The following is a 24,932-nucleotide window of genomic DNA, read 5'->3' as shown; positions in this document are numbered from 1 at the left end:
AGGTCCATATGAACAGGATCCTTCCATCCTTTTCTCGGACTGGGACCTGTTCATATACGTTCTTGGCAGATGATCCAGAAGTGGTTTGCCATTGCCTTCTTCTGTGTGTGAATGGAGTAATTGTTGGGATGCCACGGAGGAAAACTCCGTGTTGCCTAGACCACGGCCTTGCCCAACATGAGTTATAAATCTGAGCACCACCGGGAATTGAACCCGGGACCCCCAGGATTACAAGGCTAGCGTTCTGACCACTAGACCACCGTCACGTATCAATTCTTTTAGTTCGAGAACAACACCAATTCATCCAATCTTGATCTTAATAATATTGTAACATTGGTCGGAATGTGTTAATTTATGCAAAATTTCACTTATTAATCTAATTACCCCTAATTAGGCCTAACTCTGTTTACAAAGTGCACACGGTTTAATGCAAATTAACGTAACTACTCCTAGTTAACTTCATTTACAAACACAGGAGCTTATATTTTATTATGCAAATTAACTGCCTTTCTTAAACCCCAATTTGTGTATAGAACGACGATCACGTCTTACCTAGGGTTTCCCTATCCCTTTAATCTACACGAAACACGACGCCAGGAGGCATAACAGCAGACTCCACAATATCCAGAGGATGCACCGACATCTCGGGCTAGAAACCGCGGATTTTGTGTTTTTTACGTAATGAAATAGAAATATAAACTGTGCAACAAAATTATTCGTACTTACTAAAACTAAGAAGGTACATAATACAGAAGATAAGGTACCACACATGCATTTAAATACCGGAAAAAATCTGAAAAACAATTAACTAAAACATGTTCAAAATAACATAGTTGCAGTAACCTTAACTTTTACGGAACGTAAATAATTATTCCCATTGGAATTTACGCGGGAAATCATTACGAAAAATATGCAGAGGGAGCCTTGGTGTGTGACCTGGGGAATGTCCGGTCTATTTCGCCACGGAGTAGAGCATCCATCGGTGTTGGCAAACTCCCGTGTGAGATAAGCCTGAAGGATACGTCTAACGGAACAATGCCCCCCCCCCCCCCATCTGGGCTGTTAGGTATTGTAGTTAGGTTAGATTATGATGGGTTGGGTTAGGATAAGTTAATGTGCATTACGTGCGTTTAGAATTCAATTACGGATTAAACCTATAAACATTGATTGTATATTTTATGAGAGAACTATTTCCCTTACCATCAACAAAGACGCCGTAAAACACTGCCCGTTAATTTCTCGTGTTTTCTACCAAACATTCTACAGTCCACGACTGTAATCTTGAGACTTGCGTGGTGAGATCGTCTACCTTTAACGCTACGGACTTCCTGCATTCCTTGCAAGTCTCAAGATTACAGACGTGGACTGTAATAAATGTTTGCAGATTAACCACAGCAAAAGACAAGGGGCAGGGAACGATACAAATGGAAGGAGACGACTGTCATTCGTAGTTCAACACGACAAATAAATAACAATAACAAATAAATAAATTCCAAAGAGTAAATTCTCAGTTCCTTTGAATTTTTCTGTATAATCCCACACGACAATTGTTATATACACTTACCTGAAAACATCAGTCCTCGCTATCTACTAGAGTAGGTATTCGAACTGATGACCTTGTTGGGTAAGAGACCCAACGACCATCAAACGCCGTCATCTCCCTCCCCACACCCTTAATCGAATATCTTATGCCATGTCTTTATTTTTGAAATGTCCTGTACTCCATTACAATCTTTTTACAGAGGCTGTATATACTCAAACCATAAAATGGCGGTTAACACATATCACACACTGCGGTGGTGCTGTATTTCCGGAAGTGCAAGAGACGGGGACGTTATGCGGGACTACATAACAATATATTAGAAGGCGTTAAAGAATCAAGCTGTGTACGGCCCCGTAGCGCAAATATACAGTTGTAAAGAGTGCGCAACTAGACAAAAGTTATCAAATTTCGTTGCGTTTACATAAGGACGATAAGACGCTTATTTTACAGGGCGAATTTTGACATAATCAGAATCGGTAATGATGGAATTAAATTGTGTAATTATTAATTTATAGTTTCTACTAGCCTCATCTATAAATTAAGGCATTTAAAGAAAAATGGATGTCAGAAGTTCTTCGTGGAACTCTTTTTAAAAACACGCGTGTAATCAGTAACAAGTTACGTTTAATTTTCACTATTAAAATTCGAAAGAATTAAAATTACAAAGTTCTGCCAACACATGAAAGACAAACATCAATACGTGGGTACAAGCAGAATCCACAGATTAGACATCCAAAAAGCGGAATTCGACAGTTCTCTGTGCACATTCTGAATCCGAATATCTAATACATTTTGTCAGAGTCATGACAACGACAACATACATTGTTATCGAGTAATAATAATGTTAAGTACTTTTATTTATTATTTATTTAGTGTTCTGTCTGACGACAGGTCCATATGAACAGGATCCTTCCATCCTTTTCTCGGACTGGGACCTGTTCATATACGTTCTTGGCAGATGATCCAGAAGTGGTTTGCCATTGCCTTCTTCTGTGTGTGAATGGAGTAATTGTTGGGATGCCACGGAGAAACCGGGGAAGCCCCCGGAGGAAAACTCCGTGTTGCCTAGACCACGGCCTTGCCCAACACAAGTTATAAATTCGGGCACCGCCGGGAATCGAACCCGAGACCCCAGGATTACAAGGCTAGCGTTCATCTAACATTTAATAATTTCGTATATTATACTACGATCTGCTTTGATTTTCGTAGGAAACCATTACTCAAGAGGACGGAAAGTTAAAAATTCAATTGATAAGCATTTAAATCGTAAGAAATGTAAAGTTAATTGGGCAGGTGCGATAAATGAACCCCCGATTATTGTAGGCGAGATAAAACTGACTTTGCAGGGTGAAGGATTAGGCAACAAATAAACAAGGACGTGAATCTAACACACCTCTTCTGTGGTTAACCTTCGTTCTCCCTATAACCCAGCAATGGATAACGATATCGTGAGATGAAACTTCTGAATTAAGATTATTTCCAAATTACTGCGCAATTGGCAGAGGATCGTTTTCTTCCGCGTACAAGCATTAAAATAAAAACAAATTTTCCGATGAAAAATAGGAGTAGTTCGAGCTGGGTTATAATTTCCAGTTGCCTTATTTTCAGGAAAGACGCTGTGACCACTCTCCATCACTTCAACTCGGGGTTTTACTACCATCTGTCGCTTCCTCAAAGAACGATGCTTACGATCCGCATTCGATATTAAGCAATGCCTTCTAATAACTTGTAAATAAAATACGAGAAACCTGTGACATCGAATAAACTAGAGACTGATCAAATTCTTTCTCGGAGGTTTGCAGTTCAAATCCCGAACGTCGTTATCCAGTAATTTCTGCTTTATATTTTATTTAAGAGGTCCCGATTTCTTACTTAGGTTACTGTGTTAACGTCTCAAAAGCACTCCACGGCCGAGTCCCCTCCATATCTCTTCCAAATCACCAATAACATTACTATCCTACGCTATGGGATCGCGTAGAACGTAGTTCAAACGGGAATGTTAAATAATCGAAGACCAAATCTCAGCTTTGTTACCATGTCTTGGCTAAGGCTTTTTGTGGTTTAACTCAGTCTCCCCCAGGAGAATTTTGGTATGTTAACTTCAAGTAGATGGCCAAATCATTCCACATCCGTATCTACTCAAGATTCGTCTTTGTATGTATTTGCAGTTCAGACAACATTGCAAAATACCGATTCTCGCTCGAATCATGGCGTATCCCTCAAACGTCAAACAATGAAGACTATCTTTGTGATTCCTCAACTATCAACAGAAAGGAAGTGTCACTAAAATAGAAACCCTTCTGAATGGGAGAGGGCGGATCCAGGGGGAAGTCTACCTCTGACACGTATACCGAAATCGTTCTGCTATGAAGAGGACGAGACTAGTCACTGGAAAACCGCCAGCTTTATGCATACACACTAAAAACACGAGCCAAACGCTAACGAAAATATGTAGTTTAAACTTTTTCTTCATACTTCACAGACTTGCCTTCGGCTTGATGCCAATCAGTCAAAAGGAAAGAATGAATATCAGATGGTATCACATGGCAGCGCTGAATCCAACACACGTTCGTGACAAATTAAATCACTTCCTTCATTCAGCAACTTAGCCGAGCTCAGCAAAGTAATGAATGACGAACGAAAAGAAAATCAGATGAAATAAAAACAGTTCTAGAATGACAAGGCTACATTTCCGGCTTCGTTCGGTGATCATCCTGTGCGCGTGATGCCAGATTTATGTCAGGTAATGCGTGAATAATAGAGTGTGATCGTACGCACACAGTTTAAAAGTGAGAATATATATAGGTGTTAAAATTACATCCACCAATCCATACGAATATGCTAAAGGAAACTGTGGACAACTGGAACTTTTGCTATTATTAGGCAGTATGACCTCTGCCTGTTGTTTTGTATGGGTGCGAAACATGGTCTCTCACTCAGAGGGAGGAACACAGATTGCAAGTGTTTGAGAACAGGGTGTTGAGGAGGATATTCGGGCCTAAGAGAGAAGACGATGGGGCGTGGAGAAAACTGCATAATGATGAGCTTAAAAATCTGTACTCCTCCCCCAGTATTGTCAGGGTGATTAAGTCGAGAAGAATGAGATGGGCGAGGCATGTAGCGCGCATGGATGGGACAAGAGGTGTGCACCGGGTATTGGTTGGGAATTCTGAGGGGAAGAGACCGCTGGGGAGACCTAGACGTAGACGGGAGGATAACCTCAGGCGGGATCTATGGGAGATAGGAGTTGAAGGAGACTGGATTTTGTTGGCCCAGGACAGGGTCCGGTGGAGGGCTTTGGTTAATTCGGTGATGAACCTTCGTGTTCCGTAAGCCATCTGGTTGGTTGGGTCCACTATTTGGGAAGCCTGAGGGGAAGAGACCTCTGGGGAGACCTAGACGTAGATGGGAGGATAATCTCAGGCGGGATCTATGGGAGATAGGAGTTGAAGGAGACTGGATTTTGTTGGCCCAGGACAGGGTCCGGTAGAGAGCTTTGGTTAATTCGGTGACGAACCTTCGGGTTCGGTAAACCATCTAGTTAGTTAGTTAGTTATGACCTCTGAAATGTTGGTGGACATCTACCAGACTACACACGGCGCAACAACCCAGAAGACAGAAATCTTCAGACTCACCGTTGTGAAAACCTCAAATCCCACGTGATGGTAACTGTTACTTCAACTTACATAAGTACCAACACACACTTGAGACCCTATTAAGAACCGTCTTTCGTGTTGTGGACTTGTTCTATGGGTTGAGACACCATGTACTCTTGTAGGTGATTACCAACCATTTGGAAAGACGTATCGCCTTCAGCTTCAGTGTAGCGTCACAGCTCCTTGAACTACGGTCCTTAAATTCACTACCACGAAAACCTCAAATCTTCAAACCTTACCGAGTTTTTCCTAGTTCATGTTCACTTTAACTTTCTTCGTTGTTTTAGTACGCAGAAATGGTCCTTACATCTGCGTCAGACCACCCCAAAATGGGCACAAACCAGACTTTTAACTTTCGTCCTGCTTTATATACTAAGGAGGGGACATATAAACCAGGTTCTGTATTCGTTAGCACCTGCCTTAATCAAACACTTTTATTGAAATTTGTTGTAAATTTGCGGAATATATGTTTAAAAAAAACAGTTATCGAGTTTGCTGAATAAGTGAATTCCTTCCAGTTGCCTTAGGTACTTACGTTAGGGAAATTAAGTTAAATTCTTCCCAGAACTTCTCATTTAAACACGAGAACCCTCGACTTTTCCCTGTCGTGAATATGGTTAAGTCCGAAATGCCTTTATATATATATATATATAAATATATTTATATATATATATATATATATATATATATAAACCCAGCAACCTCCCAATCCGCCCAGATATCTCACGTGTCAGATTCAATATTTCTAACCAAAATGTTGTACGAATTTTTCATCTCTCCCACGAGTGTCCCATGCCCCGCCCATTTCATTATTCTTCTTCTTCATGTAATCATCCCAATAATACGTGAAGAGAGAAAATTATGACTCTTCGCATTATGTAGTTTTCTCCGGTCTCCTGTTATTTTTACCGTCGCAAACCCAAATTGTCTGTTCCCGATTACCCTCAGTCTAATTCTCTTACGTTGTGAGAACATGTCACACCCAAATAAAAAGAAAGAAAGAAAGAGACTATTTTAAATTTATATTTTCGGAAAAGAGACTAAGAACACAAATCCCAACTAAATGGTAACAACCATTCTCCTAATTTAATATGCTCTTAACTACATTACAAATGGAATTTTAACTTATTACTATACTTCCGAACTACTCAGCTTCTAACACGTTCTCGAAGGACTTATTTATATCATAAACCTGTCTCTCTTCTTCTGTTTGAATCTCCCACACGCGTCCACTGAGACGACATCTCACCCTGCGTCCTACGTCTCCTTACGTCACAGCCCAATATACAACACAATCTAATTAATTATTATCACGTGATCTCTTACACATTTAAAATATGAACAGAGATATTAAGATTTAAGGGCTTACTCTTAGCAGTACACAAAATTTCAAATATATAATTTACGCCACATACTGATAACCTTAACAGTATCTCCTCAAATGTAGATAAGAATAGAAGTTTGTAAGAACAGAAAGCTTCCATTTGCTATCACGTTTCTGGCGTGCTCATACGTAACGTCTTAATTTGTAAAATTGATACATTTACAGACGAATGCACTCGTATCCATGGAAATTAATTAAGGTGATAAAAAATTCGCTTTTTTCAACAGACCAGACTTTCTTTTGACGTCACTAACAATTCAATGTTATGTTTGGTAGCGAAATCACTCACAAACTACAGAAAAAATAGTTCGTATGATCCTTGACCGATTAGATTCCTCACCTCGACCGTAGATACGGGTGAGTGGTCAGCGTCACGCCCCGGCCTCGCTTTACCCCAGGGAAAGGACCCCAGTACCCATTAGATTGGAGATTGGGTGGGCCCCAGAGGCTAGAGGAAAAATCCTCTGCCCCTGACATATTACAAATAGCTAGTGTTAAATCACATTGATTTTTAATGTAATTTAAATAAAACGTAACTAATTCTTACTCAAATACATAATTAAAAGGGTAAATACACGTTGTAATTAACAAGAACATTATAATCATCACATTTTACTCTAAACATACGATTACAATTCAGAATGAAATATCTTAGTCCAGCGGTTCGCAAACTGCGACCAATCAATGTGCTGTGTGCGGCCTACGAGATAAAATAATACGACAACATGACGAAAAGTAATGCCTCCATTTTCTGGAAGAGACCTCTCTTGCTCTGAAATGCAAATAACTTATAGATCAGGATGTAATTACTTAGAATGAAGCGTTGGTTATAACAAACTATTATTTGAACTGTGTGCACATTTAGGCAGTAATGTCGTTGTTATTCCAGAATAATCCATGCCTACTGGCTCACTAATTAGATAAATGTCTTTGAAAATGTTTTTTGTACTCAATTCTCCTAATTATATTAAGAAATTTGTGAAAAGTCTTGATGGACAGGTTTAAAATGGCCCTTAAGTATGCTGTGAAGTTGGAAGACGACACTTAGCACTGCGATCTGTCATATCCTGTGTCGTGGTACCACTGATGTGACGAATAACAAAGCATGTACGATCACATTACTTAACAATCGATTGTATTATTTTTCTGTTGAACAAGTTTGCAATTAGCTTGGAAAGTATCGCGTATAATCGTTTTAGACACACTGCCCTAGGGCGAACATTCAAAAACGTACGAGGTGCGATCGGAAAGTTTCAAGACTGTGTCAATAGAGGGCGAACCGGATGTAGTACGAGCTTCTGCCGCCAGGGGGTGCGGCCTACATTCATAGTGAATCAGTGTGCCAGCCGGCATCATCGAATTAGCATTTGTTTCTTAGTTACGGGCGTTTTGGTAGTGCATTACACCGACCCTCCTGCGATTTCGGAATGGCGTGTGCATCAAATTTTGCCAAAGACTCGCCAAAACGGCTACGGAAACATATGAAACCTCGTATGTGGTTGGCTGAGATCAAATAACTTTTACTTTATTTAATAGTAAACATTATACACCACCAGTCAAATGTACTTTAAAAGTAATCATAAGTAACATAGAGAAATTTCCCATCTGTCAGATACAATGAAACTACTCGTGGCTCAGCTGCTCAATTTGACAATCAGCTACATCAGCTGAATTGTTTAAAAAGATACATTAACAACACTACCCTTCTTCTTGAATATGAATAAAGGAAGAATGGGGTAAAAATATATGGACAATTTTAAAATGTTACGTGCTTAGGGAAGCTATTATATATGTTGATTTAAAAACCAGCTCTCTGAGAATCGAACTCCAGCCTTCCAAAAGGTACACACGCTACCAACTGAACTGTCGCCCAAAACACAAATTCCCCTCCATTCATCAGTTAACAAAGCGTAAAATAATAGTTATTAAAAACAAATAATGGAGTGTTACTGGCTCTGACGTCATGGATGGGTCCACTGACATACGACAAAACCACTGTCAAATCAGAGGGTTTTATTTAACCAGGTCGTCTGCTGAGAGGTATACAACTTTCCACTGCTCTTTAAACGTAAACAAACAGTGAAATTATCTTCCAGTTTCCGCTACGAAAAACAATCTTGCTGTGCCCTTCTCAAACAAGTCAGAAATAACTAACAAATGCAAGTTCGATTAACAGCAAAGATGTTTCGGTTCAAACGTTATATTCAATCTAATTACGTCCACTCCTAAACTAATAAGATCCATAGTTGAAGCGCAGGTATTATGGATATATTTTAAAGAAAACATCCATTTAAAATCCTAACAAGCTGATTCCTATTTTTCACAACTACTTTATGAGACCAAAACGTTTCTGAGGTTTTATTTATTTATTTATTTAGTGTTCTGTCTGACGACAGGTCCATATGAACAGGATCCTTCCATCCTTTTCTCGGACTGGGACCTCTTCATATACGTTCTTGGCAGATGATCCAGAAGTGGTTTGCCATTGCCTTCTTCTGTGTGTGAATGGAGTAATTGTTGGGATGCCACGGAGAAACCGGGGAAACTCCGTGTTGCCTAGACCACGGCCTTGCCCAACACAAGTTATAAATTCGGGCACCGCCGAGAATCAAACCCGGGACCCCAGGATTACAAGGTCAGCGTTCTAACCGCTAGACCACCTCATCTTATTATTATTTAGTGTTCTGTCTGAAGACAGGTCCATATGAACAGGATCCTTCCATCCTTTTCTCGAACTGGGACCTGTTCATATACGTTCTTGGCAGATCATCCAGAAGTGGTTTGCCATTGCCTTCTTCTGTGTGTGAATGGAGTAATTGTTGGGATGCCACGGAGAAACCGGGGAAACTCCGTGTTGCCTAGACCACGGCCTTGCCCAACACAAGTTATAAATTCGGGCACCGCCGAGAATCGAACCCGGGACCCCAGGATTACAAGGTCAGCGTTCTAACCGCTAGACCACCTCATCTTATTATTATTTAGTGTTCTGTCTGACGACAGGTCCATATGAACAGGATCCTTCCATCCTTTTCTCGAACTGGGACCCGTTCATATACGTTCTTGGCAGAGGATCCAGAAGTGGTTTGCCATTGCCTTCTTCTGTGTGTGAATGGAGTAATTGTAGGGATGCCACGGAGAAACCGGGGAAGCCCCCGGAGGAAAACTCCGTGTTGCCTAGACCACGGCCTTGCCCAACACAAGTTATAAATTCGGGCACCGCCGGGAATCGAACCCGAGACCCCACGATTACAAGGCCAGCATTTCTGAGGTACGTGTTTTAATTAAAATATTTCTCTACGGTCAGATTTAAACACAGAACCTTTAAATGAGAATGCCAATGTATAACAAATCGCCGAAAAATAAAATAAATACGTGCTTACGTCTACTTATATCCTCGTTAACAAAAAACTATTGAACTGCATGGACCTTCCTCATGGTCTTCGCATTAACGCTACCATCCTGAGCTTATGACCCCAACACAGACATCCAAGCAAAGTACACACAGTGTTCGCCTTCGTTTTTGATATCGAAACTCCTGACACGGCTTCGAAAAGCCATTACATGCACGCATACACACACGAGCGAGCACATATTTTATGGATCCAAAATTTAGTCAGACAGACTGCTGAATATGGAATAAACCCTAAGGTACAAAATATACAGTTGAGTGAATTTTGAAATACTAATAAAGTTTCACGAAAAATAAATGTTTAGCATTAAAATGTTAAAACGTAACAGTAAATTCAATACTACATAGAATTTCTCAGTACATAGCGTCTAAAAGAATCGTGAGTCGTATTTAAGCTGCAGAATTTCTTCAATAAATTAAAATTCTGTGTATTGAGATATATTTTTATATAGTTAAAACGTTCACTTTTCATTCAAAATACTTCTAAGACTAGAGGCTGTTGAAAATGTTAACGCGAGCATACTGAAACCCTCTTTGAAACGTTGGCAAATAGTCTATGAAGATGGTTCTTATTCCATCTGTTAACACTGCAGTTAAATTAGTCTGAAAATGTTCTGGGTTATTTATTATGAAATTAATTAATGAAAATAAACCGTCGGAAAGAAGATAAAATTTCTAGTTCCTTAAATAGGCTTCTACACAAATTTCTTGGTTTGGCACCAGCCAATATTCTAATGATATTGTTTGGTATGGTAAATTTTCTTTTACAGTCAGATGAATTACCATAAAAATTACCTCGAATATTGCATTTTTAGTGGACAACTCTTTCCAAGAGCCAAGTTATTCATCTAGTCTATAAATTTCTTAAAATCACTTAAGATGGCTTTCAACAAGTTTAGTATACTTTGGACAGATGCTTTTGTTAAAAGTTGAATTGCAAATTAAGCAGATATATTGGTATATTTGTTTAACAGACATCAGGCATAAAAAATTGTAATTAGTAGCAGATAGATAAAAACAACTTGAGAACAAAACACAGAGATTACAATTGATAGGAATTCTGATGCCAGGTTTATGTTTACGTCACTTCTGGTTTGGTACTTAAATGAAAATATTTTTCAAAATCCTGATAGTCCTATGTGATATAGTATAGGACCACAGCACGAACACAATTTATGTAAGCAAACATCTTTTTAATGTCAACTACTTAAGTGCATTTGCCCTCAGTTGTTAAGACATCCTGCGATGATGATGACGATGTAGACAATATCACTGTATTTTTAATAAATAAAAATATCATTATCAATGGCACAAGTGTCAGAATTCCAGAAATAAGGTAATAAAATGTAAAAAAATATAATAATAAAAATAACAATTTGGATTCACTAATTTATTATGTTCAAGGTCAACGGGCCATGCATAAGTACAGGAGCAACTTATACACGCTGACATACGATGCAAATTTTGTGCTGATACGTTTAATCTTTGTTATAAATGTAGCAAGTTTTCTCAGGCATTCAATAATTACTTCCAAACAGAAGAAAATTTGTTAATTAAATAACGAAATGTAAATAAGATACATTACAATGCAACTTTGAAGTATGATAAATATTTACATCGGGTAAGTTGGATTAATTAGTGTTAGGTTAGGTTAGTAAATGTAAACAACACCAAAACTCAGTGACAGAGGGTTTGGAGGGCTTAGATAGGGCAGAATAATTATATCGTTGATGTCCTGTAAATATGCTTAAACCCAAAATTTAGATGCGTTTAAATGGTAACCTTGTTAAAAAGTAGTTCCTGTAACAGTCTGATTCCAAAAAGGAAATATTCAATTCAATTCAATTAATTTATTTACGTGTTTGCCAACAGCAATAAGCCAATAACAGGCAAACACTGATAATACATACAATAATAATGAAATAATAAAGAAAAATACTATAAAAAGAGATTAATTAAACTTATACATGTACAGTATTAAATATAACTGCCAAGTACAGGCAAACCCAAAATAGAAACAATATTAACACAAAGCAAAATAAATGAAGAAATATAAATAAAAACAAATAATCCACCTAGGGAACACTAATATAATTGTAAAACGTTAAACAAATATAAAAAACAGATAACGAAGCTAGATCATGTATCAAGACGACCTATCTAGATCTTTTCCCTTATTGAGAACGTGTCCTCATGGGAGACAATGTTTATGCTAAATACGTCCAAAGATTTACATACGTCATTTGCAGCAATGACTTTAACCCTAATTATTTCACGTCCTGACTGAAAGTTTCAAATTATATTGGCGTGTATACCGAGCTCGGTTGAACACTTCTCAGTAACATTACCTTGTTTTGGTGAGTCAGTGCCCCTGCGATCCTGCTGAGGCCTGATAACACGCCACAGTTTCATAACCGTCTGCAGCCACCACGAAAGACGTTTCCAAGACAACAGTGCATCAACAGTAGGAGCTTCGTGTCTGGTAGAAGCCAATGGCGAATGGGATCTTGCGCGCATCCCAACATCAAGCAAGTTGTGTGCTAATGGACTGAACTGAGTTGAACGCTGTCGGTAATAACATTTCGATAAGTTTGATCGATATTAGATGCTACTATATTAAATGTCGAGGCAAATAAATACTTCACCAACCTATTTTTCACTTTCAGTACACGTGAATAGTTTCATTTGTAAATAACAAACGAGTGTTGACAGTTTCAGACATCCGTTATAATGAATAATATCACAGTCGATTATTGTAAAGGTATTAACGAATGAAATTTGAGAATCCTTCTTTATTAATGTTGTTGTTGTTGTCACAGAAATCTTCGACAGAGAAAATCACAAATACTACAATGAGATCGATCTACCACTGAACACAGGCGATTCTACAAACTCAAAGACATTTTTCACTCCACAAAGGTCAGATGCACATTTAACATTCTTGTGATATAACTTGTTCACTCAAGAGCGTTGCAACACTGCAGCAGCGCACGGAACGACACTGGCAATGACGCGGAACCCTTCTTGCCTGACTTACACACCACGAGGGCAGACAATATTCTCGTTCAAGGGCCCCCGTCTTCCTGTTTTACGATAATGAAACGTTCTTTATCCATACACTGAAAAAAACACGACTTGCTACTCTCGCTATTGAATTGTTATTTCATTTCACGATACTTTTGAATCGCATTGGAACTTCTTACTGTAGGGTAATCGTGAAAGGGGGTGCCTTAAGGTACAATTTGGCTGCACGCGACAGAGACAAGCGACAGAGTTACGAGACCGAGACTGGTCGCTTCCTGTCTGCTCTCTGTACAATCGTATGAAGTACAATTACGAGCGCGAGACAAAGACAGGCGACAGAGACAAAGCACAGGAGACCGCTCTCGGACCAGTAGTGTCTCGCGACGGGCTCAGGCAGCACGTCAGTACGTAACCAAACTGCTTATGATTCAATCTGAAATAACTCCTGAAATTATCTTCTTCTAATGATAAATGATTCTTTATTAACAGACAGAAAGATCCTTCTTCACGTCTGGTTTTGAATATTGAACTCATAGGTTTTCTTTGTCTCTTTCGCAACAAATAACACAGCAACACATCATCTTCTTCTTATTCTTCGAGTAACCTTTTTAGAAGCATTTTTGTACTCATTTTTCACAGAATATGTGCACGTATGTCACAACAAAACAAAGAAAACAAACACTTTGCCGCATGTCTCGGTCGTCACCTCAAAAGTGTGTGGCGACAAGCTGCGATGTGTCCGTCTCCCGTCTCTGTCGCCTGCCTCGGTCGCTTGTCTCTGTCGCGTGCAGCCAAATTGTACCTTTAGAATGTTTAAAAGTAATATCCCAGCGTCTGTATTGAGGCACTGAGTAAAATCACAAAAACTCTCAATCAGTTTAAGCGGTCCCAGAGTCGATATTCCTACACCATATCAGAACGTGACACGTTCAGTAATGCTGACGTTTCGAATAATACGTCTGGATTGTAGCCACGTTTTTGGATCATTCTGTAGTTCCTATTCAAGGGCGATGCTGGAGACTGAGATAGTCTGTAGTTACATATGATCTAGCAAGAATTCAATTTTTTTTATCAGTTTAATTGTATTTTAATACAAATTATTGAGGATGCATATTTGGCGTCTATTATATTATGGTACCGTACTGATATTTCGTGACATAAAACAGGTAAAGACGCCATAAGATGAACATGTAATAGTAATTTATTCAATTATTTATTTGTAGTTTATGTAACGACGCTGACAGTAACCCAGTTTAAATAGGCTGTTTTAAATCGGATGGAATTTGATGATATTTTCTATTCTTCACTATCTGCTCGTTACCCCCCACCCAATCTACGTTCGTTCCATGTGCCAGTACTTCCTTATAAAACATTACCGTTAAATTATTTGGTTATTCCGTCAAATCATAATGTATTTAAAATAAGATAATTAAAATAATTAAAATATCATTCAGTGTTCCATATCGAATAATCGATTTACAATTGGAACAGTAATAAACCTTGATCGGATACGGTAATACTTCTGAATCACCTCCAGACACAACTGTGTTGTCTACTATTTCATCTCTGACCGATGTAAACATCAAAAGCATCACTTCAAACAACGAAGTTGATCCATTATATGAAAATATCTGGACACGACCTCCAAAAAACTACACTACGAAAAACTGTAAAAAATTGTAATTGAGTTTTAAATTTAATATAATTTTACACCTGATGATGGTTTAATAAAACCGAAACATGTTGTAACTGTTCCAATTGTAAATCGATTATTCGATATGGAACATAGAATGATATTTTAATTATTTTAATTATCTTATTTTAAATACATTGTGATTTGACGGAATAACCAAATAATTTAATTTTAATTTAATAAGTCACAATATGACGCAACTACACTATCTTAAAAACATTACCGACTGTGACACACCAGCCTAACCTAAAAGCTCCAATTATAATTAATCAAAACAAATTTTTCGAGTGGTAGCACACACTATCTCGAATACATCGAAACTAATCGAATATATTAAGGTTATAGAGGTTTTATGTTCCAGTTTCATGACACCCAAGGACGCTGCATATAATAATACTCTCTTCAGATACCACAAATACCGTTTCTTCTTAGATTAGATCAATAGTTTTACTTATTTATTAAATTAATGTATTTTAAAATCATCTGGTTTCGCGCTGGTGTTTTTGGTTTGTAACTTAATGTATTCGTACGTTTTTTAACCATTTGTTAGATTTTGATTAACCGTGGTAGTAATATTACGTGACTTAGTCGATAAGAAATCCTAAATTTTAGTGTGAAATTTCAAAGGGAAACGAACACTTGGAAGACCAAAGAGTAGATGGGTTCGTGTCTCAGGACAAGGGCCGGTGGTGGATTCCGGTGAACTTCCCGGTTCCAAAATAATCACACAATTTGTTGACTAGTTAAACTATTAGCGTCTTAAAGACTCTGCTAAGTGAAATCAAGGTAAACAAAAATGATAAACTGTTGGAAAGAAGCTACTTAATATACTTTATATAATGTATCTTAAGGAAGAAAACATCGTTTTGTGTTGAATTAATTTCGTTCAACGTAAGAAACAGACAGGGCCTGTCTTTTGTACAAGACTCAAAACAGTTGTTTTTTTATAACAGTGAGGTAGATGGGGGTTATTGAAAACGAAAGGTGTGAAAATACCATCAGTAACAATGTCCTCAAACAATTACTCATTACGTAAGTATCGACTCGCGTCTGCTTCGAACTACTATCTCCGTTCTGACGTCAAGACGAAGTCAGTAAAATGTATTTCTGTAACATCAGCCCTTCCCGTGCACATGTGTTATCGCTTGTGGGTGCTCTTTTGTGCACATTACAGGCAAAAACTATGGTCGGTCGGTGTGGCGAGTTGCGAGCTGCGGGGAGACGGAGATCCTGGCGGGATCTCATCACTGTTAGTGCCGAAACGCGTTGTGCAGATGGATTTTTTATTTACAGCACTACTATTCATTGACATTACATTTTACCCTCGTAGAAATCGTTGGAAAGAAAACAGTGTGATGTTTCCTCATCATTTTGTGGATTCCCAACACAAGTCGTGAGATACCATTGAGTATTAGATTATTTTACTTAAAAATAAATTATGTAATAAAAATAACAAATGAAAATTTCTCAGAGAGGAAATTTGTTGTGAACAGAATTTGTGTATAAAATATTGCAGTGTATAAAGTATGATATGACATGACTACATAACGTGATATGAGAGATACAATAAAACATTATGCACCATAAATCAGTTAACTTAATATATAATATATTTAAATGAATCCTGTTATAGAACATTCTAGACTCATTTCGTGTTATTCTTTACTTTACCTCTGTATTCTACAGACTGCGTCTGTGAAATATGATGGAGGTCCATCACTTCAACAACGGTATTTACATATTATGGACTATTAACTACGAAAATACATTTTCGATTAAAGTAACTTTAATTAGAATTACACATTCCTTTAATTTTCTTTCAGTAATGTGTTTAACACGTCCCCATCCAAATTTTATTTTCTATATTTGACAAACAACAAAGAAATCTAATTTAAGGCCAATGGTCCATTTCGATAGATTATACGATCGAATATATATATATATATATATATATATATATATATATATATGTTGTAAAGATATTCACATTATAAAATCATAAATTATTTTCCTATTCGCCTATTTATTTAAATATTCAAAATATATAGACAAATTTTGGACTCTAATACGATCTAGATTTTACATTAAGCGAGCTACAGTTCTTTTTAAAATCAATGGTTTCTTAACAGATACAGAGTCTTCGTTTGAGTTTCAACCGAAGTGGCGATTTGTATTTGACCAGTTCGAAGCGAAACAGAATTCGCCTGGCAGTTTTTACCGTTCACACTCAATACCAAATTATATCACAATAAGATTAGCAATTTCGTGTATAAACTATGTGAACGTACAGACGGATATGCATTGCCCATTAAGACTTTATTTGTGAGCAAATAAGCTTGAAACATTCTTCAGTTGTGTGTTTCCAGAAAGGCCAGTTATTTCCTTCCTTATTGCATCTACCTTCCCCTGCTGCCTCCCTCCCCTCCTTTTCCCACCCCTAGTCGCGTCTCTTTCTCCCCCTCCCACACCTTTCTATCATTATAGTGATTTAGGAACGAAAAAATTAGTCAAATTAACATATAGTAAATTTAAATGATGGTTAATACGTTTTGACTGTTGTATCGGCGTTGGTCACAAAATGTTTAGAATCCTCAGTTTTCTCAGTCAGAAGTTATTTTTAAATCAGCCACAATATGCCTATACAGACATAAATTAGCTATATCCTTCTATGATAGCAATTTATTTATTTTTTGCTGTTGGCAGCGTCATCTATCAACAGAATCAGATAGCCCTACTACCTGTTGTTGACAGAGCCACCTACTGGCTGAAGCTTTATATTGCCATAACCTCACTAAAATGACAACTTCTTTATTGTATGTAAAGATCTCACGCATAGAACAGAAAAGGTGATTAACGCTGTTTAAAGTTCACAGGCTGATGATAATCGAATCGGTTCCAGTCTAACTTACTAAGACAAAAGTAGAACCATTTTATTTGCATAACATTCACGAAAGCATCATGTGATGTAGTGTTAAACGTTATGGAAGAAATTCTGAGGAGAATATTTGAACCCATGTAACAAACCGATTGAAATAAAATGCACAAAAACAGAGCTCGCCAAGCAATATCCAACAATGAAAATGATATTGTTGTGGCATGCATGGGAAGATAAAAACTGTAGACGTACATTTATTTAATTATAGGACTCAAGAAAATAGTTTGTGAGAACCATTCACAGATGGAGTCTATATTGCTTTGTATATTACAGAAATGGGATGGAAATGTGTGGAAATGAATTCAGTCCGCTCAGGATAGGATTAAATGGCAAAATTTCCAGAACAAGGCAATTAATCATCCAGACAGAGCAAAGCTGGAGTTACTTGACTAACTAGCAACTTTTGAGTTTTCGATACCGACCACGCACATTTAATTCTACTAAGTTCGAGAGACATCTAGTACGCAGAACTTTCATAAGGGCCAAACTACGCCTATAGGATCGCTCTGTGTTGTCAAGCTACGACATAATTCACAGTTGACAAGAAATGTATCTGATTATGAGGAAATTGGCTTCATTAGTCACAAAGATTTTAGTTGGTACTTTCAAGTCATGTGGACTGGTTGCTCAGACAACCTTACGGATGTAAACAGACAATATTAGAGAACTGAAACGATTTAAAAATAGCAAAGAAACTTAAGCTTTCGCAAGAAGGAGCATAACACGAACGGGTTTTCCCACTGCCTGCTGAGATGGGTAACGGCCTGCCAAGTGTCGGCTGTTTGGAGGTCACAACTACATTTTCGTACAAAACTAAAACGTGGATTTTATTTTTTATACAACACTATACAGTACAGACATATATACGAGGCGGCGTAGTAGTAACCTGGGAACTATACCAGTTCAAAGTGAATCTCATTACGTGTAAGCTTCTCTGTCTTCGGTGTAAACAGAACGAACTTGTAAATGGTTAGTAATGGAAATAAATTTGTACGATATTTCCTTATCCCGGCCACAGCGTGACCCTGACAGCGCTTAAATGACTCTGGGGCAACGTTCCCCAGAATTTCCAGAAGCGCTACCCTCTGATAATTGTTACACTGTACGCTGTCTGCTATTTATTTATTTTATTTAGTGTTCTGTCTGACGACAGGTCCATATGAACAGGATCCTTCCATCCTTTTCTCGGACTGGGACCTGTTCATATACGTTCTTGGCAGATGATCCAGAAGTGGTTTGCCATTGCCTTCTTCTGTGTGAGTGTGAATGGAGTAATTGTTGGGATGCCACGGAGGAAAACTCCGTGTTGCCTAGACCACGGCCTTGCCCAACACAAGTTATAAATTCGGGCACCGCTGGGAATCGAACCCGAGACCCCCAGGATTACAAGGCCAGCGTTCTAACCGCTAGACCACCTCATCTTATTATTATTTAGTGTTCTGTCTGACGACAGGTCCATATGAACAGGATCCTTCCATCCTTTTCTCGGACTGGGACCTGTTCATATACGTTCTTGGCAGATGATCCAGAAGTGGTTTGCCATTGCCTTCTTCTGTGTGTGAATGGAGTAATTGTTGGGATGCCACGGAGAAACCGGGGAAGCCCCCGGAGGAAAACTCCGTGTTGCCTAGACCACGGCCTTGCCCAACACAAGTTATAAATGTGAGCGCCACCGGGAATTGAACCCGGGACCCCAGGCTTACAAGGCCAGCGTCTGCTATTTATTAAATGCTAACACTTGTTTTAAATTAAAAATATACCCAATAAGTATATTAGAGCAATATTTAAGCTTATAAAGAAGACGAACTTTTTACACACTTTAAAATTCCTATTATCGGGGTACGTCTTACATTTGATGGCGTCTACAAATCGACATATCGTATTTTTTCCTGAAAACCTATTAGTAAATAAATAGTGTATCTTATAATAGACGTCTTAAAATCGAGAAAATACTGTATTTTTGGCGAAATGTTGTAAACATAAAATGGAGGAACTTAACTCCCATATAGAATACCGAATCTCTTAAAAGGCTGAATTTACAACAAACTGTGTAGGGTCGTGCATGGAGGAAGTAAGTAGGATCCACATATTTCTGGACAGTTTCTGTACGCGGATCGTACCCTGGGGCACGGAACGAAGACTAAAAATAATAGACAAGGCTTCATTATGTCGAATTCTTTTCCAACATTATTTGTTTAGGTCGAGCATTCAACTCAATCACGTGACTTCCTAAAAGAAGATGGCAAAAATGTTTGAAGTATGAGTAGAAGATTAATAAACGTTTTAGACTGGAATAAACTGTAAAATCTTGTGATATCAAAGTTACTGATCATCCCTGTACCGTTTTCAAAATACAGTATTCTTAAATGCTTATTTTTCTTCATATCTGTGAACATGAAACTCGCCACATTGGACCTCACGCATACTTATGCATACGAGGTGCGATCGGAAGGTTTCCAGACTGCGCGTATAAAAACCCGTACACTTATCTCAGGTATTAAATACATCCATCATCCTCGAAGTAGTTCCCCTGGGAGTGAACACAACGATCCTAGCGCCGCTGCCAAGCCTGGAAGCATCCCTGGAAATCTTTCTTTGTCAGCCTGTCAAGCACCATCTGCGATTCTGCCTGAATCTCTTGCCAAAGACTCGCCAAAACGGCTACGGAAACCTATGAAATGCTAAAGCAAGCATTTGGGGAGTCCGCAATGGGTCGTGCACAAACTTTTGTGTGGCATTCACGTTTTAAAAATGGCCGAACCTCTGTCGATGATGACGAGCGTTCTGGACGACCATCTTCGAGCACAACGCCCGAAAATGTTACGAAGATTCGGCAGGCCATTCACGAAGATCGACGTCGTACCATCAACGACTTGTGCGACATTGTTGGGATAGGCTATGGGACCTGTCAGCTGATTCTAAAGGAAGAACTCCACATGCGACGCAGTCTGTCTCAGGACCAGAAGCAGAATCGACTTCTCGTTTGTCAGGAGCTCAAAGATCTTGCAAGAACCGACCCCAACTTCCCTTCTAAGCTCCGTGTGACTTCTTCCTCTTCCCAAAGATGAAAATTCAGCTAAAGGGAAGGAGATTTGAGACGACAGAAGAGATTCAGGCAGAATCGCAGATGGTGCTTGACATGCTGAAAAAGAAAGATTTACAGGGATGCTTCCAGGCTTGGCAGCGGCGCTGGGATCGTTGTGTTCACTCCCAGGGGAACTATTTCGAGGGTGATGGATGAATTTAATACCTGAGATAAATGTACGGGTTTTTATACGCGCAGTCTGGAAACTTTCCGATCGCACCTCGTATATGGTGAATATTATTCATGGTAATCGACAGGAAACCTTACATTTTTAAAATTTCTATGCTTCCTAATCAAAACGTTTTAACTACTGCTGTCACTCAAATGGAAAATATTTTCTTGGAAAATTAGACGTCCGCCATATTATTAGTATTTAAATCAACAACATTTTTAATTGAATACAGAATGTGTGTAGAATTTTAAAAAATTAAAACTAGCACCGCTCGACAGGTTAAAGTAAGAAAGTTCAGGTTATGTTTACGTTACTCGTAAAATATATTCAAACTTTCATAATTTAAAAATACAATTAATAGTTTCGAAATCTGTAATAGGACATGTAAATCTATTTTCAGTTGTTTCATCAAGCAAGAAATAATTTTGTTTTGAAAAATGTATCATATTGAAAAAGCAATAATCAAACATCAGTAATCTTTCACACATTGCACATACGTAATATCTGCTTCCGCTCTAAGTTTATTTCATTTAGGCACACGGTAGCATAACACAAGACATGTGAAAAGTCACCATGGAACATTATATCGATGTATCGATGTTGACATCACACCCTTTGTTATTGCATTAGAATTATATATATATATATATATATATATATATATATATATGTATAAAGCTGTCGTAAATATGTACATGGATTCCAAGACTTCAATCTGTGAGATGTGTGTCCTATTTACGAACTTAGAGAGCACATCGCCAGAGGTTGCGTGTTTGAGACTGTAGTGTCTCTCAGCCCAATACCATTTCGGGGTGTGCTCTTCAACTTTTTGAATTATGTTAAATATAAAATTAATTTAGAAAATATTAAACGTACTTCCCAGTTCTTTTCTATATTTTGCATTTATAATTTGCCTTACTCATTTATTCTAAACATCCAATGTTTTCACATGGATGCAAGGATGTTTTTTTAAATTATTACTATTGAATTAAGTATAGTATAGTTTCCATGTTTGTTAATATATCTTATGATGTAATTTATTTAAAAATATGAACTTTGAAAAGAGACAGTCATGAAATAAGCGAAATATATGAAATCAAGTCCTAAATATTTGAAACTTTATTATCGTGGAGAAGCTGAGAAAAAGTACATTTTATGAAAAAATTATGTAACGCACGGGAATCGAGCTCTAAAGTGGCTAACGCGGTAAAACGTCCTCCAAAGTATGAGGAGTCATCCATTTCATTACGTAGTCTTATTCCACCGCCTAATGTCCCATCTTTCAAATACCTCTCTGTCTAAGGTGAACTTCCCAATTGAATTGTGGAAATTGGTTCTGAACCTATGCCTTGTAGATCATACCACTTTATGCGGTTCCCTTATTGAAAGACGCAACAACAATAAATACTCTGAAATGTAGTGTACTGATAACCAAAAACACCGTCTTTTGAATTCTCGCCCATATAACACTGTCGGCAATCTCATTAAATTTCCGTTTTCGGCTATTGTGAAAATAGGTTTAATTTTCTTCGTTGCCTACAGTTGATGGTAAGTTATTTTTATGTTAGAACCATGCTTACCTTCCATTTCCCAGCGTGTTCCTGAATGGTACAGTCTATGTTGTAGATTATCATTTGTTGAAGCAATGTGAAATAAAAATGTCCACACTGCCTGCCCTAGTTGCCTCAACACTATGACATGCCATAATAAATTTGTACCAGAACCTCTGCAGGTTCTGTCGACATACGAGGTGCGATCGGAAAGTTTCAAGACTGCGCGTATAAAAACCCGTACACTTATCTCAGGTATTAAATTCATCCATCACTCTCGACGTAGTTCCCCTGGGAGTGAACACAACGATCCCAGCGCCGCTGCCAAGCCTGGAAGCATCCCTAGAAATCTTTCTTTGTCAGCCTGTCAAGCACCATCTGCGATTCTGCCTGAATCTCTTCTATCGTCTTAAATCTCCTTCCCTTTAGCTGAATTTTCATCTTTGGGAAGAGGAAGAAGTCACACGGAGCTAAATCCGGCGATCCGGCAAGATCTTTGAGCTCCTGACAAACGAGAAGTCGATTCTGCTTCTGGTCCTCAGACAGGAGCCTTGGCACAAACTTGGCTGCGATGCGTCGCATGTGGAGTTCTTCCTTTAGAATCAGCTGACAGGTCCCATAGCCTATCCCAACAATGTCGCACAAGTCGTTGATGGTACGACGTCGATCTTCGTGAATGGCCTGCCGAATCTTCGTAACATTTTCGGGTGTTGTGCTCGAAGATGGTCGTCCAGAACGCTCGTCATCATCGACAGAGGTTCGGCCATTTTTAAAACGTGAATGCCACACAAAAGTTTGTGCACGACCCATTGCGGACTCCCCAAATGCTTGCTTTAGCATTTCATAGGTTTCCGTAGCCGTTTTGGCGAGTCTTTGGCAAGAGATTCAGGCAGAATCGCAGATGGTGCTTGACAGGCTGACAAAGAAAGATTTCCAGGGATGCTTCCAGGCTTGGCAGCGGCGCTAGGATCGTTGTGTTCACTCCCAGGGGAATTACTTAGAGGGTGATGGATGAATTTAATACCTGAGATAAGTGTACGGGTTTTTATACGCGCAGTCTGAAAACCTTCCGATCGCACCTCGTATTCTTACCAACCATATATTTTCCATCACTTACTTCGTATCTGTTGTGGTACGTCCATTAGGCATACGTTTTGAAATGGCAAATTAAATTTCTTACGAATATGTTTCTGTCACGTTATCCCCATAAGATTCCAGTTCCTGTTCTGATGTTAAAGACTCCCTTTTAATCTTTCTGTCTGGAGAAGTTTACTTTATAGAGGCGCGTAACTGACTTCTGGTCCGCCATTATTCCTCGTTTATGTCACTACGAATTTTGAATGTGGAGACGTGGAACAGACGTTCCCTTTGGTATTTAAAACTGTATTCAGAGAGCACGAAACCATTTCTCGTTTTCCTAAGAAGGATGCTTGTCTTATACTTCTACAAAGTAATATGACAAACAAGAAAACTCATTTAATGCAAATTAAATAGAAAGCAGTGAAGGGCTATAAACATGCTCGTTCTCGTTACGTTTGTGTTTATTGGATATGTTTAATGTGTCATAACAAGTTCAAGCATTATACCACGCAGAATCATCAACTAAACACTAAATGCACTGAACATCAAAGATTCGAAGATGCCACAGTTAATTCCCAACGAAACAAAGTGGCACACAGAAATCTTCTGAAACGACTTTCACATTAAAATTTCTCAGAACTTGGTCTCAATTCCAAATTCTTGTCAGCCGATAAAACACAGTTGCGGCTTCTATTTCTGTGAATAAGACTTTCACTGTCTCACGTTTTACGACGTGAGAAGCTGCGTAGCGTAACGCTGGACCAGACGACGTGATAACACAAATATCAAACTAATATCTTTATTATTTAGTATATACGCCGCGGTATCAAATATTAATACTTTATTCTAATTAATTTAACTGCCGTGCACGTAATGTTACTCCTACAGGAGGTTAGAATAAATAAAAATATTAGTTAGCTCATAATTTATAACAATTCGTTCGCGCTACAAATCCTTAACATTAACCTAACTCACCCTCTGGACACGAACAAGTTAAGAAAGACGAGATTTGCAACTAGCAGAATGGTCCCCATTCTTTGATAAATTTTAACTGTTCTGATTTAATAGCATTTAAAAATAATTACTGATATATTCTTAATTTCTGAATGTATCTTACTTTTATGATTTACTAACGAGATCATGTATAAAATCACTTTTAAATTTTAGCAGAATATTGCGCTCAGAAGCTAAATATAATATGTAGGTATGAATTCAGGCTGACGTAAAACTTCGTTTGAATATCATAGAATATATAACAAAGCCATCGGGGAAGATAAAAGGAAAAAAGGAGGGAATTGAGTTGGATGAGACACAATTTATTTGTTTATTTATTTCAGTTTCTCAGACTGTATAGCGTTGAATGATAGATGATAGTTAACAATGGATTGGAAATGAAGTGGT

The 24,932-nt window shown here is 38.2% G+C and overlaps 2 protein-coding genes across 8 annotated transcripts in view; one reads left to right on the top strand and one right to left on the bottom strand.

Moving 5' to 3' along the window:
- The window catches only part of Grip (Glutamate receptor interacting protein), a 77,354-nt gene that overhangs the window by 39,776 nt on the left and 12,646 nt on the right, over positions 1-24,932 (bottom strand). For all 7 annotated transcript variants that reach the window (XM_087351866.1, XM_087351895.1, XM_087351989.1 and 4 more), the window contains exon 2: positions 12,341-12,557. In XM_087351866.1, the coding sequence (XP_087207992.1) occupies positions 12,341-12,557 (217 nt within the window). The remainder of the gene's footprint in view (positions 1-12,340; positions 12,558-24,932) is intronic.
- The window catches only part of ppk23 (amiloride-sensitive sodium channel pickpocket 23), a 39,864-nt gene continuing 27,769 nt past the window's right edge, over positions 12,838-24,932 (top strand). The window contains exon 1 of the mRNA XM_087353095.1: positions 12,838-12,911. The gene's annotated coding sequence lies outside the window, so the exon portion shown is untranslated. The remainder of the gene's footprint in view (positions 12,912-24,932) is intronic.

The sequence above is a fragment of the Zootermopsis nevadensis genome, unplaced genomic scaffold, assembly GCF_977971745.1.
Source record: "Zootermopsis nevadensis isolate Lab colony 2312 unplaced genomic scaffold, Znev_1.0 Znev_ptg000001l, whole genome shotgun sequence".
NCBI lineage: Eukaryota > Metazoa > Arthropoda > Insecta > Blattodea > Termopsidae > Zootermopsis > Zootermopsis nevadensis.
This window is presented reverse-complemented; position numbering and strand designations above follow the sequence as displayed.